At 35.4% G+C, this 17,279-nt stretch overlaps 2 protein-coding genes across 3 annotated transcripts; one reads left to right on the top strand and one right to left on the bottom strand.

Annotated features, from left to right (window-relative positions):
- Nucleotides 1-240: 240 nt before the first annotated feature.
- On the top strand, nt 241-12,197 carry trim55b (tripartite motif containing 55b). 2 transcript variants are annotated; one of them, XM_073830845.1, is made up of 8 exons: nt 241-544; nt 1,592-1,761; nt 4,248-4,422; nt 4,563-4,658; nt 6,592-6,825; nt 7,265-7,287; nt 7,361-7,485; nt 11,068-12,197. In XM_073830845.1, the coding sequence occupies exons 1-8, from the start codon at nt 425-427 to the stop codon at nt 11,226-11,228; spliced, it is 1,104 nt and encodes a 367-aa protein (XP_073686946.1). In that variant the 5' UTR covers nt 241-424; the 3' UTR covers nt 11,229-12,197. The 2 variants fall into 2 exon arrangements, with proteins under 2 accessions (XP_073686946.1, XP_073686945.1); XM_073830844.1 differs by having other exon boundaries at nt 243-544; nt 4,245-4,422; nt 11,068-12,194.
- Nucleotides 12,198-12,586: 389 nt separating this feature from the next.
- Nucleotides 12,587-13,857, bottom strand: crhb (corticotropin releasing hormone b). Its single transcript, XM_073830941.1, has 2 exons — nt 13,764-13,857; nt 12,587-13,453 (listed from the first exon to the last, which is right to left on the bottom strand). The coding sequence occupies exon 2, from the start codon at nt 13,429-13,431 to the stop codon at nt 12,943-12,945; it is 489 nt and encodes a 162-aa protein (XP_073687042.1). The 5' UTR covers nt 13,432-13,453; nt 13,764-13,857; the 3' UTR covers nt 12,587-12,942.
- Nucleotides 13,858-17,279: the final 3,422 nt, after the last annotated feature.

The raw sequence follows: 17,279 nt of genomic DNA, 5'->3' as shown, positions 1-17,279 counted from the left end.
TACACATCTGTCATTTTTTAACAGGCACAGCACTCCAGTACTAAATTTTAAATAGGATTTAAATAGTATTTGTATGTATGTATTAATACGTATAATGTGTTTAATTAATGTATTTTTGTTTCTTTTTTTGTTTCCTGTGTTTATTGCGTGTAAGAGATGCTCGTCGAGTCAACAGTATCATTTTCATATATGGGCAAGTAAACATGGCAACCTCTGACGTGCGGGTTTCTAAAAACAGCGTTCAGTGATAGTGGGCCTCGGCGTGCGGGAATGCCAAGCCTCATTATAGAGGGTACAGACAGGCGGTTGGGCAATGGAGAGGGCCTGATTTCACCCCGTGTACAAGAACTGGGACAATTTCATTTGCTCAATCCCAAATAGTCTCATTCTCAACTTTAGTGAAGCCGTTGCTCGTCAAATCAGGATGGACGGCTTGGAGAAGCAGCTTATTTGTCCCATTTGTTTGGAAATTTTTACGAAACCGGTTGTAATTCTTCCTTGTCAACACAATCTTTGCAGGAAATGTGCTAATGACATTTTTCAGGTACAGTTTCAATATTGTTTTTTCTTGTCAACATCATTTATCACAAAAACATGGATATACACAACCAGTCAAAAGTGTTTAATGTTTTTTAAAGTCTTTTCTGCTCACCAAGCCTGCATTTATTTGATCCAAAGCATAGCATAAACAGTAATATTTGAACCATTTAAAATAACTGATTCTTTAGAAATATGCTAATTTGCTGTTCAAGAAACCATTTTTTATTACTATTATTATCAATATTTGAAACAGTCATTTTTTTTCCGGATTCTTTGATGAATAGAATGATCCAAAGATCAGCATTTATCTGAAATAAAAAGCTTTTGTAACATTGTACTTTAGACCATTTACAAGCTTGGAGGCAGTATAATTTTTTTATTTTTGGAAAGATTATAGAAAGTAAGTGATGATAAAGACATTTATAATATACAAAAGATTTCTATTTCAGATAAATGCTTTTTCTTCTAATCTTTCAATTCGTCAAAGAAACCTAAAAAAAATAAACCTACTCAGCTGTTTTCAACATAAGAATGTTTATAATAACGAATGTTTTGAGCAGCAAATCAGAATATTAGAATGATTTCTGAATTATCATGTGACTGGAGTATGATGTGAAAAATTCAGCTTTGAAATCACAGGAATAAATTATATTTTAAAATATATTCAAACAGTTACTTTAAATAGTAAAAATATTTCAAAACTTTACAGTTTTTGCTGTACTTTGGAGCAAATAAATGCAGGCTTGGTGAGCAGAAGAGACTTTTTTTTTAAAAACATTAAAAATCTTACAGTTCAAAAACTTTTGACTAAAAGTGTACCCTCTTTCAGAAAAGAAAAACATTGTTTTATAATAGTGTGGAGGTTTTTAGAAACTGTTTAAATATTTATTTATTATTATTTTACTGTAGTTATAATATTGATTATCACCTTTTTATTTAAACACATAGGCTATTTGGAAAGTATCAGTACTCTGAAAGCTAAACTACATGAATATTTGTAAATAAACATTCAGTAATCTCTAAAAATGATGTGTTTTGCTGTCCTATACAGTCCTCGAATCCATACCTGCCCACCAGAGGAGGCTCAGTGACGTCAGGTGGCCGTTTCAGGTGTCCATCCTGCAGGCATGAAGTTGTCCTGGACCGCCATGGGGTCTACGGTCTGCAGAGAAACCTTCTGGTGGAAAACATCATTGACATGTACAAACAGGAGTACATCAGGTTAGAGCTGGGAAACAAACACCTCGGGAGGCTCTTATAGGATGTCCGTGTGGTTTAACAAGACCGCTTGTGTAATAGCTGCAGACTACCTCAAAAGATGATTTCTGGATAAACAGGTGAAAATGTTCAAGACAAATATAGGGCTCCAGACTGCGAGTAAAATGTTTCCAATTGTGATACAAAATTTGTGACAGTGATTATAAATCTGGCTGGCAACATCTCGGAAATCTCTGTCATCAAATTATCATGTTTGATTCATAAACCAATGACTTTTATATACTGGTTCTTTTTAATGAGTCAGTCATAATGATTTTAGCAGGCTGATTTGTTATAGAGTACACAAATGACTCATGAATAGCGAATAAGTTTTCAGTTATGGAAAGTCATGTGAGAGGAGGCAATGCCATCATCACAATATGATTGGATACGATATCCAATATATTCGGCTGTGATTGGTTCATGCGATAAATCCCGCATTTCCTGTTCATTTGTGAATCATTTGAGAAGACTAATTTAAAAAAGAAAGTAAACAACTCACACGCTTAGATATAACCACTTTGTTACATCAAAATAAGACTTAAAATGGTGTTAAAAACATGATCTGAGGGAGTTTTTAGTGTGTAATCACCTTGATGAAATATAAAGTTAATCTCTGTGTCTGTGACCAGTATTTACCAAGATTTGATGACTGATAATCCAAAACGTTTAAAAATAGTTTTAAAAGGAATAGCTGAACATAAGCTCACAAATAAAATGTTTAAATTGCTACTGCCTTGAGTTATGTTAATACATGTGAAATGCTTAAAAACACTATAACTTGATGAGATTCATACTTAATAAATTTTGAAAAAGCATCATATTGATTATTAATGTAAAAATAAAAAAAAACATAAATATAAAAATTTGTTAATGTAAAAATATAAAATATAAGGCCTTCTCCTCCTCATTTAAAAAAAAAAAAAAAAAGATATTTATTTGTATAAATGCTTATGTTTAGGACCCAATAACTTCCTATTAATTTTTGTTTAGTCTGGAGCTCTGTAGGCTCAAAACATTTGATCAGTTAATGTCTTAAGTAATATAAAGTCATGCTTTAGTAAAACATAATTATGACATACAAAGTCTTACTTATAAGATAAAAAGTTGAAATTTGGCATAACTATGACGATTTGTTAAACTTTTGAAGTAATAATTACGATTTACTAAAGTATGATTAATTTTCTGTGTGATGGAAATTGGCTTCTGAAATTGACATAAAAGGCAAAGTGATAAAAAGTCATAATTATGACACACTATTAAAATATGAAAATTTATAACTATGATTTTATAATATTGTTGGTCATTATGTTTAGGACCCAATAACTTTTCAAACTTTTGATCAATTAATGTCTAAACTGATATAAAAATGCTTTGGTAAATCATAATTATGACATAAAAAGTCAGACTTATAAGATAAAAAGTTAAAAGTTTTACATAACTATGATTTTTTGAACTTTTGATGTAATCATTACAATTTACTAAAGCATGATTAATTTTCCTATGTGGTGGAAATGGGCTTCTTTCTGAAATTAACAAAAGTCAAAATTAACATAAAAGTCGAAATTATGACATACCAACTCAAAATTAAGAGATGAAATTGTATAACTATGACAAGCTGAGATAACGTATTGCCAAAAATTGTGACTTTTTTGAAATTACATATTATAATTATATTATAATATTGTAAATATGTATTATAATTATTAGGGCTGGGACAATAAATCGTGCATTGTGAATCGAGAAATGATTCAATGTCGATTCTGAGATTTTCCAAACACATATTTCTCCAAAGAGACACACAATGCTTTCAGAAGATCTCAGATTCAATCCAAAAATTCAAATCACATTTTTTTTCCTTATGTTTTTGAAATGGGCTTCCATAGTTACCTCTATTGTAGAGGTAATAAGCCTTCAGCCCTTTTAGTAAAGTGCATGAAGGAAAAAAAGAGCAGACATGCTTTAAAGAATGAAATTCCCCAAGGCTGAACGATTAAGTTCTCCACCGCCCTGTCACTTTGCGTCCCACTTAAGCGTTTCACTTTATGAACTCAAAAAAAAAAAAGATTTTGAATGAGAGGTTCATGTTTTAAGGCTCTTTAAATCAGCCGGTGTTTTGCACTGCAATAGACAGATTCCCTAGCTACATGTGTCTCCCAAGACCTGTGACTCAGACAGGTCAGAAGGCTAAGGATGACAGTCAGCTGGCAGCAAACTTATTTTTAGTTTCACCAGTCAGTGTTGAGTCTCCTAGGCGTACTGACACACATCACAAACCCTCAATATGGCCTTGTGAACTCTATAGTTATTTCGTTAAGCATTAATTTGAAGTCCTGTCCACATCTGAGGCTTAAGCCAAAAGGTTTCGAACCTCAGAATCTGCTTTATTATATTGTTTACCCTCAGACATCAGACATTGAAACTCATGGATCTGTCATTCTCCATAGCAGCAGACCTTCTCCGGAGAGGAAGGTTGACCAGCCAATGTGTGAAGTCCATGAGGATGAGAAAATCAACATTTACTGCCTGACCTGTGGCATTCCCAGTTGTTCTATGTGTAAAGTGTTCGGCGCCCATAAAGACTGTGAAGTGGCCCCTCTTGACAGTATTTACCAGACACAAAAGGTAAAAACTCATGCGCTTTTGAAGCATATTAATATTTATGTTTGTCTGCATATATATGGCTGAGTTTGCGTCAGTGTGTATGCGCAGCATATATTTTTACAGTTGTGTGTTAATATGCTTACGCACATCCTCATCTCCAGACAGAGCTCTCGGATAGAATAGCAATGATGGTGGGCAATAATGACAGAATCCAAGGCATCATCAGTCAGTTGGAGGAGACCTGCAGAACCATAGAGGTTAGTTACCCTGTGTGGGGGCTTCTCCCTCCCCAGAGCCTGGCACTCGAGCAGGATTATTGATGAGGAACGTAAGAACGCTTCCTCTGACAAAAGATACACACGCTCTGGCATCAACGAGCCAGGCAGGCAGGAAGCTGGATTCTCTCCAGACCTCACAGTTGTGTTCACAGAGGCTCCATGATTGACAAGCAAGCAGAAATGAGCCGTCTCTGTTGAGCATATGGCTTCTCTGACAGAAAGTCATTGTGAGCAAGGTTGAGGGTTAGATACGGTCGAAAGAAAGAAACAGGTAGGCAAACTATGGATTTTAAGAGTATATTTTAAATCTAAATTTTAAACTTTGGTGGTCTATGTTTAGCAATTTACATCAAACATCATGGCTGTGCTCCAGTAGTAGCCTATAAAGTGGCATTCGTTATTAAAATATGATTATATGCTAAGGGCTGGGTTTTGACAGATTTCACGATTCAATTCTGATTCACAAGCTTGCGACTTGCAAATCTCTCAACTAATGCTGTAAAATATACAAGAGTCAGTTGGTACTACATTACTATAATATTGAAGGTTAAAATTAGCTGATTTGTATAAAAATGCATAAGTTTTTATAATAATAAAGTTACAATTACATATTTCTACTCCAATTTGCTTTTTGAAATATAAACATTTAAATGATGGCTGTCATAAAACCTTGACGGATTTATTTAAACATAAATTAAACATTGAGAATATGTTATATGGCACATATATTTAGTAAAATCCTCTCTAGAGTTAAGTTTTTCTAGCTGACTAATGAGTTTGGTCACGACTATGTTTTTCTGAGGTAAATGTGATGTTACTTGACATTGTTTACAAGCTGTTATATTGACATCTTTCCGCGGTTGAAACACTGATTGAGCGATTACATGGGACAGGATACGGAATTATTTTAACATACCTTTGGATATTTATTCACATTTGTTTCATGCTAAAACTGGTTTTAAAGCGGAGATTATCTGTTCACGTATGTTTCGCTTCCTTCTCCTGAACTAAGGTGCTACAGCGATATGTCACTCCACATTAAACAGTGCCAAAATGGCATTTATTGTTCGAATACTGTAAAAAAATGGACAGAATTTAAAATCTGAAACTTTGTTTCATATCAATAGTAACAAAGCACAAAGCTTATTGCAATTTATTGGATGGGAGGTACGCTACAATGTTATGTTTATTAACTGAAAACAGGCTAGACTAATCGATTCTTGGGATATAAGAGTCGATATCGTTTCGTAAAATCGAGAATCGATTAAAATCGAGAAATTGATATGATACCCAGCCCTAGTATATGCTATGTACAGCTTAAAAGTTTTAAGTTTAAGTTTAAGTAAAAAAAAAAATTAATTATTTAATAAAGAAGTCTCTTATACTTACCAAAGCTGCATTTATTTGACCACAAATACAGTAAAAACAGTAATATCGTGAATTATTATTACGGTTTGAAATAACTGTTTTCTATTTTCATATATTTTGGAAATGTAATTTATTCCTGTGATGGCATTACTCCAGGATTCAGTGTCGCATGATCCTTCAGAAATCATTCTAATATGCTGATTTGCATCTTAAGAAACATTTCTTCGTATTATTAATGTTGAAAACAGTTGCTGCTTAATATTTTTCTGGAATCTGTAATACATTTCCTTCAGGATTCTTTGATTAGGATAGAAAGTTCTGAACCACAGATTTATTTTAAATTGTGTATCGTTATAAATGTCTTTATTGTTGCTTCAGATCAGTTTTATTTATCCTTGCTGATTAAAAGTATTGATAAACTAATTAACCCTAAGTTTTTGAACAGTAGTTTATAATATAAATATATTTTGATCTATTGCATACTGTACAGTTATGAACCTGAACGTATTTTAATTTTAGATTTACTTTTTTGATATATTTACAGGAAAATGGCAGGCGGCAAAAATCCAAGGTGTGTGAAAAGTTTGACCATTTGTATGCCATCCTGGAGGACAGGAAGAGCGAGATGAGCCTGAAAGTGAACGTTGAACAGGAAGAGAAACTGAATTACATACGTGGCCTCATAGGGAAGTATGGAGATCATCTGGAGTCCATGACCAAAATCATGGAGACAGGAATCCAGACGTTGGAAGAACCTGAGATGGCCCTTTTCTTACAGGTCCTTAATGCCTACAATAGATTATAAAAACTGAGTTAACACATTAATGGAAACTTTTTTTTATGTAACTTATTTATTTATTTAAAAACTGCCTGGAAAACTTAGAAATCATGGGAATTCATTTTGTAAAATATACTATTTTATAGTTTGCTCTGCTTTAAAATATTTAATCGTCTAGATATCTCTTTTTGTAAATGCTTTTGTAACATGCCTGCAAAGCTGCATGAAAATATCAGTCTGTCTTTAGAGGGTCCTATAAATTATAATTGTTTAAATTTATGAATTCAAAAGACTGGCATGGAAAACCATGTCAGCGATGAATGGCTGATTTGATAAGATAAAAATTTGTGGGAACCCTGTAGAAATTCAATACATTGTATACATCATTTGTCTTGTTGTGAAATAAATAATCACTTTTTCTCTCACACATGCCATACAGAATGCCAAACCACTCTTGCAAAAGTAAGTGTTGATCTTTTCTGCAACATTAATATGTATTTTGAACAAACACACAAATTGATTTCTTGTTTGCTAGAATTGCAGAGGCATCGAATACCTCGCACCTGGAGAGAGTGGAGCGCGGCTACGAGAGCATGGATCATTACTCTGTGAGCTTCAAAAGACAGGGCAGGGCCCTACGCAATATCGACTTCGCCAGAGGTACGGCTCACCTGAAATGCTCATTAACCTGATTCAGCTTCAACTATCAACATTTGTGGGTTTAAATCAAGTTAGCTTGTTGAATTGATTATGAAAATAACGTTTTCATCTGCTATTTAGAAGCATGTTTTCAGATTGTGATTCAACGAGCAACCAGTTCAAAAGCCAGCCTCGCTTTTCAGTGTATCAATCAGATTTGTCAATCAATTTTCTAAACTCTGCCAGAAATGTGAAGCTTGAAAGTGTCATTATTGTATATGATTAGTATGAGGTTGATCGTATCTTCACATTCAGATTGAGTTGAGAAAATGCAACTTTTCAATTTTACGTGTTAAAGGAATAGTTCACCTAAAAATGAAAATTTGCTAAAAATTTATTCACCCTAATGGCATCCAGTATGTAGATGAGTTTGTTTCTTCCAGGGTTCGTACAAGGTGCTTAAAGTACTTAATTTTTTTTAAGACCTGGAAAACCCTTAAAAATAGCAATATTCCTGAAGAGGTGCTTGAATTATTGAAAGACAATGTATCTATGAAATACGTGTTTAATTTTTCAACAAGCACATATCTTTTCATGCAAAATTCACGCAATTCAAAAAACATAGTACTTTTTCCGCTTATCTCAGTCAGTGTCATAAAACTGTACTAGTACTGACAATTCGCTGAGTAAACAGATGAACCTTTTACGCAGTTGAGTCTTTTACGCAGGAACCGCTCCGATTGATTCAAACTCGTGACTTTGATCATTCATTTTAAGCAATTCACTAGCAAAAGCCAGATCAAATTAAAAGAGCCATTGATTTTTGAATTTCAGCTTCGTTTGTAATGATTTTAAAAAGCACAGAGTGATGGGTTAAAGGGAGCTTTTCAATTTAAACCAATGTGTTGCAAAATGATTCACTCTTTTGAAGCGCTTCAATCAGATCGCGAATCATTTGATTTAAATCGGGACTTCGCACGAGTATCACAAATCATTTGATTTAGATTGGAATGGGTTTGTGACTCATTTCATGAATTGAATGATCTAAATGAAATGATTTGCGATACTCACTCTGAAGTCCCAATCTAAATCAAAAGATTCGCTCTCCGCGCTTTGAAGTTCTGATATGAATCAAATGATTCACGATCCCCGCTCCGAAGTCCGAATCTAAGTCAAAAGATTCACGATCCACGCTCCGAGTCCTGATCCGAAGTGATGGTTCACAAATCATTATTCAGATTGGGACTTTGGAACGTGGATTGTGAATCATTTGATTTAGATTTGGACTTCGCAGCGTGGATCATGAATCATTTGATTTAGATTGGGACTTCAAATCGCAAATCATTAGATTTGAATCATTCAATTCGTGAAATGAGTCACAAACCAATTCCAATTTAAATCAAATGATTTGCAATACTCACGCGAAGTCCCGATCTAAATCAAATGATACACGATCTGATTGAATCGCTTCAAAACAGTGAATCGTTTTGCAACGCATTGGTTAACTTCGGAGCAGAGAGAGCAAATCATTTGTCTTGAATCGGGACTTCAAACCATTGCAAATCATTTGATTTAGATCAGAATGGGTTTGTGAATCTTTTTGCGAATTGAATGATTCAAATATAATGATTCGCTATTTAAAGTCCCTATCTAAATCAAATGATTACCAATACGCAAAGTCAAATGATTCGTGCTCCGAGTCCTGATCTGAAATGATGGTTTGTGAATCATTATTCAGATTTAGATGGGAACTTTGGAGCGTGGAGTGCGAATCATTTGAGTTAGATCGGGACTTCAGAGCGAGTATCGTGAATCGTTTGATTAAGATTGGAATGGGTTTGTGACTCATTTCATGAATTGAATGATTCAAATCTAATTCAAATGGGGACTTCGGAGCGTGGATTGTGAATCATTTGATTTAGACTGGAAGTTTGGAGCACGGACAGCAAATAATTTGATTTAAAAGCACGTTCGTGAATTATTTTATCTTAGATCAGGACTTCAGAGCGAGTATCGCAAATCATTTGATTTAGATCAGAAAGGGGTTCGTGAATTATTTCACAAATTGAATGATTCTGATTGAATGATTCAAATATAATGATTCACGTTTTAAAGTCCCTATCTAAATCAAATGATTAGCAATATGCAAAGTCAAATGATTCGTATTAGATTAGGACTTCAAACCGCATATCGCAAATCATTTGTTTCAGATCGGAACCTCTAATCATGTATCGCAAATGATTTGATTTAGATTGAGACTTCAGAGCAGGTTTGCGAATCATTTGATTTAGATCGGGACTTCGGAGCGAGTATTCCAAATCATTTGATTTAGAACGGAATGGGTTTGTGAATCATTTCAAGAAATTGAATGATTCAAATCTAATGATTCGCAATTTGATGTCCCTTTCTAATTCAAATGATTTCTAATGAATTCCAATCTAAGTCAAATGATTCGCACTCCGAGTCCTGATCTGAAATGATGGTTCGCAAATCATTATTCAGATCAGAACTTCGGACCGTGGAGAGCACGAATCATTTGATTAAGATTCAGACTTCAAAGTGGTTCGCAAATCATTTGACTTAGATCAGGACTTCGGAGCAAATGCCGCAAATCATTTGATTTAGATCATTATGGGTTTGTGAATCATTTCACAAATTGAATTATTCAAATTAAATGATTCAAATCTAATGATTGGCAATTCAAAGTCAAATCATTAGTGATATGCGAAGTTCTAATCTAAGTCAAATGATTTGTGCTCCGTGCCCTGATCTAAAATAATGGTTCACGAATCATTATTCAGATTGGGACTTCGGAGCGTGGATCGTGAATCGTTTAGTTTAGATTTGAACTTTGGACTGCAAAGTGTGAATCATTTGATTTAGATTCAGACTTCAGAGTGGGTTCGCGAATCAAAGATAATAATTTTACAGTATTAGTACAAACCCTGTTCTTCACAGAATCTTAACACTACATCACTTGCTCACCAATGGATCCTCTGCAGTGAATGGGTGCCATCAGAATGAGAGTCCAGACAGCTGATTAAAAACATCACAATAATCCATAATGCACAAGTAATCCACACGACTCCAGTCCATCACAATTAATCTTGTGAACGAAAAGCTGCATGTTTGTAAGAAACAAATGCATCTTATTAAGAGGTTTTAAGAGGTTAAAACACCAACACAGATGCACAGATCAAGCATTGCTTACAAGCAAAAACAAAATATGTCAGTGGATTTTGATGTGATATGACAACACACAATGAACTTTTTAACTGAAAGAAGCTTTATTGTGGACTAGGGACTGGTATTTTGGCCAGAAGCAATGATAAATGACTGTTTCTTACAAACGCACAGCTTTTCAATTTACCAGATGTTAATTGATGGATTGGACTTGTGTGAATTACTTGTGGATTATTGTGATGTTTTTATCAGTTGTTTCAACTCTCATTGGGATGGCACCCATTCACTACAGAGGGTTCCATTGGTGAGCAAGTAATGAAGAAACAAACTCATTTACATCTGGGATACCCTGAGGGTGACTAAAATTTCAGCAAATTGACATTTTCAGGTGAGCGATTCCTTTAAACTCTTTGTTTGCAGATGATGACGAAGAGGAGGACGACGAGGATGAGGTGCGTGTCGACGTGGCCGGACGGACTGGGCAAACAACCTCGGGAGAAGTGGACTCGCTGAGTGAAGCCCTTCCGCCCCTTCTTCCCCCACAACCCCTGAGCACACGCAGACCCGCCACATCCTCCTAACTTCACAAAGTGCACATGCCAACCCAAATATTGTCCAGCGTTCATTTCACAACAATATGGACACCTACAAACTATTTCACCAGTGACTTTCAGGTTTATGTTTCAGTAACTCGCTGGATGACTAAATATAAATGTAGATGACTTAAGAAACCCTTCCAAGATTTGTGGTGTTGTTTACTGCGTAGGGAGTGTTCGCGTGGTATTTTCATTTCAGTTGGCACGGCAGTGACATTTGAGTTATGAATGATATGATTCGCCTTAAATGTTCTCCGGATTACAAACGTCAGCGTCAAATAAAAGGTTACTACCCTCATGTAGTGGAATCATTTGTAACAGTTCTAAAAGCATATACAGTAGCTGCCTAATCTACATGAACAAACATCCGTGGCAAAGTGTGGAAGTAATCGTCACATCTCTTTGCTCACAGGGTTGTCTTCCCCTGGACTTGTAGGCGAAGAGTAAACAAGTGTTGTTCGCACATCTCGGTGGTCGAGCTGAAATAACGATGCCAGGACATTGCGTAATCCATATATTCTGGCCCAGTGGAGGGTGATCAGTGACAGGATGTGCTTCTGTGGCTGGCTTCACACAGAGAACGGCTATAAGCAACTTAATGAGGTCCAGGGAGCACAACCCCAAAACAACACTTGGTGAATGCATTCTGTAGTGCTGCGTAAAACGTAAAGTTCTGAGTGCCTTGTTAGTTCACATTTGAGTTATCGATCGGATTTGGATGGGCTTTGCCCATTCACTTTAGGACATGGTTCAGTGAAACTACACCCAGGATCTCCAGTTGCTGTAGAATGAGTCACCACACGTCAGTTGTTTGGTTTGGTGTGAAACGTTTCAGTCAGCGCTGGTGTTTATACTGCATTTGATAATTAGCTGCCTTTGTCATAATGGTCATGTCGTCTCAAGTTTTCACACTAATATTTTGTGCACAGAATGTGAATTATGTTGTCAAAGACATGCTGCCAAGTCTAGAAAAAAAACTACAAGTGTTATGATTTAATAACTCAGTGGATATTTACAATATACTTTGAGGTACCTTATATGTGTTTTATGACTTGTTCTTGAGCTCATTTTTTAAGGTAGGTGGTAAAATTGATTTTTGATTGCAATTAATAAATTATAGATTAAATATTTAATATAAAAAAAATGTTCAACCCCTGGTTACACCAGTCAATCGTCTTTAGATGACCCTTGTTTATTGATCCTTAGAGTTATACACACAACGTATATCAGATATATTTTAATTTTTTTATTCACTGTCAATAATCTAGACAAGAGGTGTCAAACTGGCTTTCAAAGTTTTATTGAAAAATATAAATATAAGACATTCTCTTGCACAACAAAAATTAATGGTTGCTCATTAGTTTATTAACAAACTTAAACAATGTACTGTATGTTACAATGGAACTCAAGTCTGTCAGATAAAGTAATACAGTATTGGAAAATATTGTCTTTTTTTTTTTCAAAGAAACTCAAACGATTTCTTCATCTACAGTTCTGAATGATAACGTATACAATAACATTGATGGAGAGTGATGACAGTTTTGCGCTTCATATACACTTACTGTACTCTAATCGCCTTCATTGAAATATCTACAAATAAATAAGTCACCGGTATAAATAGATCATGATGGAAAAGCAGCACTATGGTACAGAATATTCATGTTTGTGCTAAATGTAAAAATATCTTTGGCTGATGGGTTTACTTCCCGAATATTTCCATCATTTTGCGGTTGCTGTGAGCTTGCTGGGCCATTTGTTCGGCTCTGGCCATCTCCAGTACTTCTCGTAGCAGATGAAAGGTCAGATCCAGGGAAATCGGCGGCTCCTCCGACCTGCGCTCTCTTTCCACTGAGTCGAGCGCCCGGAGCGCGTAATTGCCATCCAAGCGGCCGATGTTTCCAACTTTCCCCTCCAGCAGACGCTGCGTTAACTGGAGCTGCAGTGCTCTTTTGGAATACTGGGATGTCTCGGGGAAGCTGTCGGCTGGGGAGCGGGGAGAATTCTGGTTTCTGTTGCCGAGCCGGATGAAGTACTCCTCCCCTAAGCGTGCCAAAACCGGCGGGGACTGTCGCTCTCCATCGGGGTCCGTGGCTGGCTGGTTGGAGCTGTTCTCGATGGCTCTACATTCATACGGTGGTGGAAAGGCAACGAGCAGAGCCACGGTGGTGACGAGAAAATTGAGCTTCATGTCAAAAAGTGGCGAGGAGAATCTGCGGGAGAAGTGAGTCAATTATGCGCACGATTTCAACTTCTCAGCAACTGTTTTGCGCACTCTGGGACGAAGCTCAAACCTTGACAGATGCAATTTGTTTGGATGCACATTAATTGCATTGCACAAGTGTATATTTACAAGTCCACTTAGGGTTAAAAGTTGGATAGCTCGGTGCCTCATTGTGCGCAAAACACGAAGACGCATCCATAGCAATACAAACTAACTAACAAAGATTACCAGTGTAAAATATTTCCTAACATTAACTAGGCTACCTCAATAACATCTGTTATTCCAGATAAGATGCGTACCTGTGCGTAATTGGTATATCCTTGGATGGGGTTTGAACTTTGCGAAGTGCGTCTGTCTTCCAGTTGTTGCCTAGCAAGTTATTACTTTTAGGACTTCTTCAAAGGAAGGCTGGAGTTTGCATTTATATAGGCACGGTCAGCGACAAGTGTCACGCATTTAGTAGCTTGCGTCTGCGCAGAGGGGAGAGAGAGTTGACTTGAATGAGCGTAAGTGAACAGTTTTCGGTTTGAATGAGTCATCGAGGTGTGTATGCATGTGTGCGTCCTTCAGTGTGGATGTGTGTGTGAAAGAAGATGCATACAGAACCAGGGGTATTTTAGGATCCTCATATTGATCTTCCCCCATCTTTTTGGGATATTTATAACGTTCTCCTCTAAATAGCCTATTTGTGCTTTATGTATTATAAAATATAAAACGCACAGTGCTAATCAGAAGCCTCCATAATTAAGACTTGAATACTCTCAAAGGAAGTCAAAACAAAAGTTCGATGTGAGGGTCTTACAAGTACGGATTAAAAAGTTATGTAAAAGTTAGATTCCAAGGTAGAATGCACTAAACAGACATTCGCGAATAGAAGTCCTGTTCAACCGAAGACGGTTAAGGTCGCCACGGGATCTTTCATCGACAAAACATGAGTATTCTTACAATATTTACATATCATAAATATAGTACTAAAGCCTTTAGTGTTTTGTTTAAATTGTCTTTCAGACAGTTGACGGTTAGCTGAGGGCGGCAAATTAGCCTTCTTTTTTGTAAATCGCCACAAAATGACAAGAAGTTACTGACAGAAAAGGTTACCGCCCTTTTAGATAATGAATGATTTGTACTCTGATTCAGTTCAAATTACACAACTTTATTTGATTTTTCATGTTGTTATGAATCTATAATCTTTATTTTAAGCAAAAATTCACCCAAAATTAAAAATTCTGTCATTAATTAGGCTACTCACCCTCATGTCCTTTCAAACCCGTAAGAGGTTCGTTCATATTCGGAAAAAAAAATTAAGATATTTTTGATGAAATCCGAGATTTACATATTATAAATATATTACTAAAGCCTTTAGTGTTTTGTTTAAATTGTCTTTCAGACAGTTGACGATTAGCTGACGGTGGCAAATTAGCAATTTTTTGTTTGTAAATCGCCACAAACGTCAACTGACAAAATAACACCAAGTTACTGACAGAAAAACGTCACTCATAACGTTATGGTTGAACCAATGATGTCACATGGACTATTTTAACAATATCCTTACTACCTTTATGGTTCTTGAATGTTTCTGTTGCATTGCTGTCTATGCAGGGTCAGCTCTTGGATTTAATCCAAAATATTTGTAATTTGTAATATTTGGGTTTGTAATTAATGACAGAATTTTCATTTTTGGCTAAAAACTATCTTTAACAGTGTGTTTGACAGAATGGGATTTGACAGATTTTTGAATATTTGGTCGCATTCTCAATCTTCGCTTCTTCTCTAATGACCAAGGATGCATTTTAAACTGGTGTGACTGCAGTAATCAATTCCTTGGTCACATTTCAGGTTGTTCCCTCCTTGAAATCGATCAAATACATCAGACTAAAGCGCAGGTTGTTCAGTTGTTGCAGCCACAGGCGCACAGGCGTGGTGAACTTAGGGGGCAATGTTCTAGCGGGTGTCACTTATCCAGACAGCACAGACAGAGCTGTGGGTCCCGGTGATTACAGATGCGCAGCGGCAGGACCACGTCACTCTCGGAGTCACTGCTGTCAAGTGCTGTCCTCCCCCCTCGCTCTGCTCTGGCCATGAGGGAGGCTGGGAGATGGAACACTTGGCTCGAGCCCCTTCACACCTGCTTTCAGAATGCCAATCAGACGCCGTCCCAATCAGCTTCTAAACAATACATGCTAACATGTGGGAAGAAATAGGGGTTATATATTTCCCAAAAGATTTGAATGAAAACTCCATGTTGTTGATTCGTCCTTTTGTTTAGTCATGTGGGCCTCTGTATAAAAAACAAAACAAAAATCAGTGAATTGGCTTTAAATATTTTCTCTGCCAAAAAATAGAAGTAATTATTAGGCACTTTCAATGAATAGGATACAAAACATGGTTTGAATTCACTTTTTCTTTTTTTATCAGTGGAAAAAAATGTGCATAACCATAAGCTGGCTGGTAATTTCACTTTTAAAATATATTTTTATATTTTATTTTAATATAAATGAGATTATTAGAGTATTTTTTACAATAAAAATACAAGAAAATAATATATCCGTATTTTAAAATTTCTTTGTAATTATTTATAATTTATTCTAGCAGTTTTTAATGAAAATTGTTTCAAAGTAAATCCTAGGGCTGGACGATATGGCAAAAATTTATATCACGATATATTTCTTAATTTCGGTCGATACAATATAATTCCGATATCGATATGGAAAATATTAAAAAGCCTCAGGAAAAAACTGCCGAGGACACACACAATAGATGTCTGTACCTACAAATGTCTGCAAACTGAATTTGCAAAGTCTATAATACATCCAGGCTCCTACTATTAAAATTATATAAAAACATTTTTAATAAAAACAATACAAAAAAAATAAGGTTCACTTTTGATTTTTATTTAGCCTTTACAAACAGCAAATGTGAAATAAACAATCTCATAAATAAAACTCTCAGACTCAGCTTATTAACAATAATATATTTCCATTTAAACTAGAGCAGGCTGATTATTCATATAAATTCAAACAACAAACAAACTGCTTCAGCAGTTTTCAGATAAAGAAACAAAAAGAATAAAATCAATAAAGAGTGAGCAACAACAAAAACACATTGCTCTGGCCGGAACAGAAAAGGGGGAAAGAAATCATAATAAAAATTATGCCACTAGGCCAACTAATTATTAATCCTCTTCCAGAAAGGAGGTCAGGGCTCGCAAAATTTCTAAATCTCTGGTAGCCCTTCGGGCAGGTACTCTTCAGATTTTGGTAGCCCGAAAATTATTTTAACTAGCCCAAAAAAAAAAACAAAAAAAAAAAAAAAAAAAAACTTAAATTTAGAAAATTAGATAGGAGTCTAAATGTCAATCAAAAATATTTTCAATACACAAATATCAACAAATATCAAGGAATGAATTTTATTTCACTATTTACAGTGTATGCTGAATTTTTAAATATCAATTTGAGGCAATTTATGACCCTTTTTAAGAGCTGCACAAGTAAAATGAACAGTATGAGTGGGGTTGGACGATGTAAGGTATTAAGCCATATTAAGCCATACAATTACATGATTTACAGTTCAGATACAGGTTTTTCACAAAAAAATCTTATAAAATGGCATTTTAGCCTTTATACCATTAAAAGGAGTAAATCAAGTATATAATGTATTATATTTATTTAAAACATAAATATAACTGTCTTAATTGTTTAGATTTTTAGAAAGCACATTAACTTCTTTCACATTTACAACTCTGTGTTTGCTGCATAAAAAACATTGGTTGAGATTTGCAATAATCTGACCAGCTGAAAATGTGGACGTGCATATTC

Source organism: Garra rufa, chromosome 24 (assembly GCF_049309525.1).
Source record: "Garra rufa chromosome 24, GarRuf1.0, whole genome shotgun sequence".
Classification (NCBI taxonomy): domain Eukaryota; kingdom Metazoa; phylum Chordata; class Actinopteri; order Cypriniformes; family Cyprinidae; genus Garra; species Garra rufa.
The sequence above is the reverse complement of the archived record's forward strand: the minus strand, read 5'-3'. Positions and strand labels throughout refer to the sequence as shown.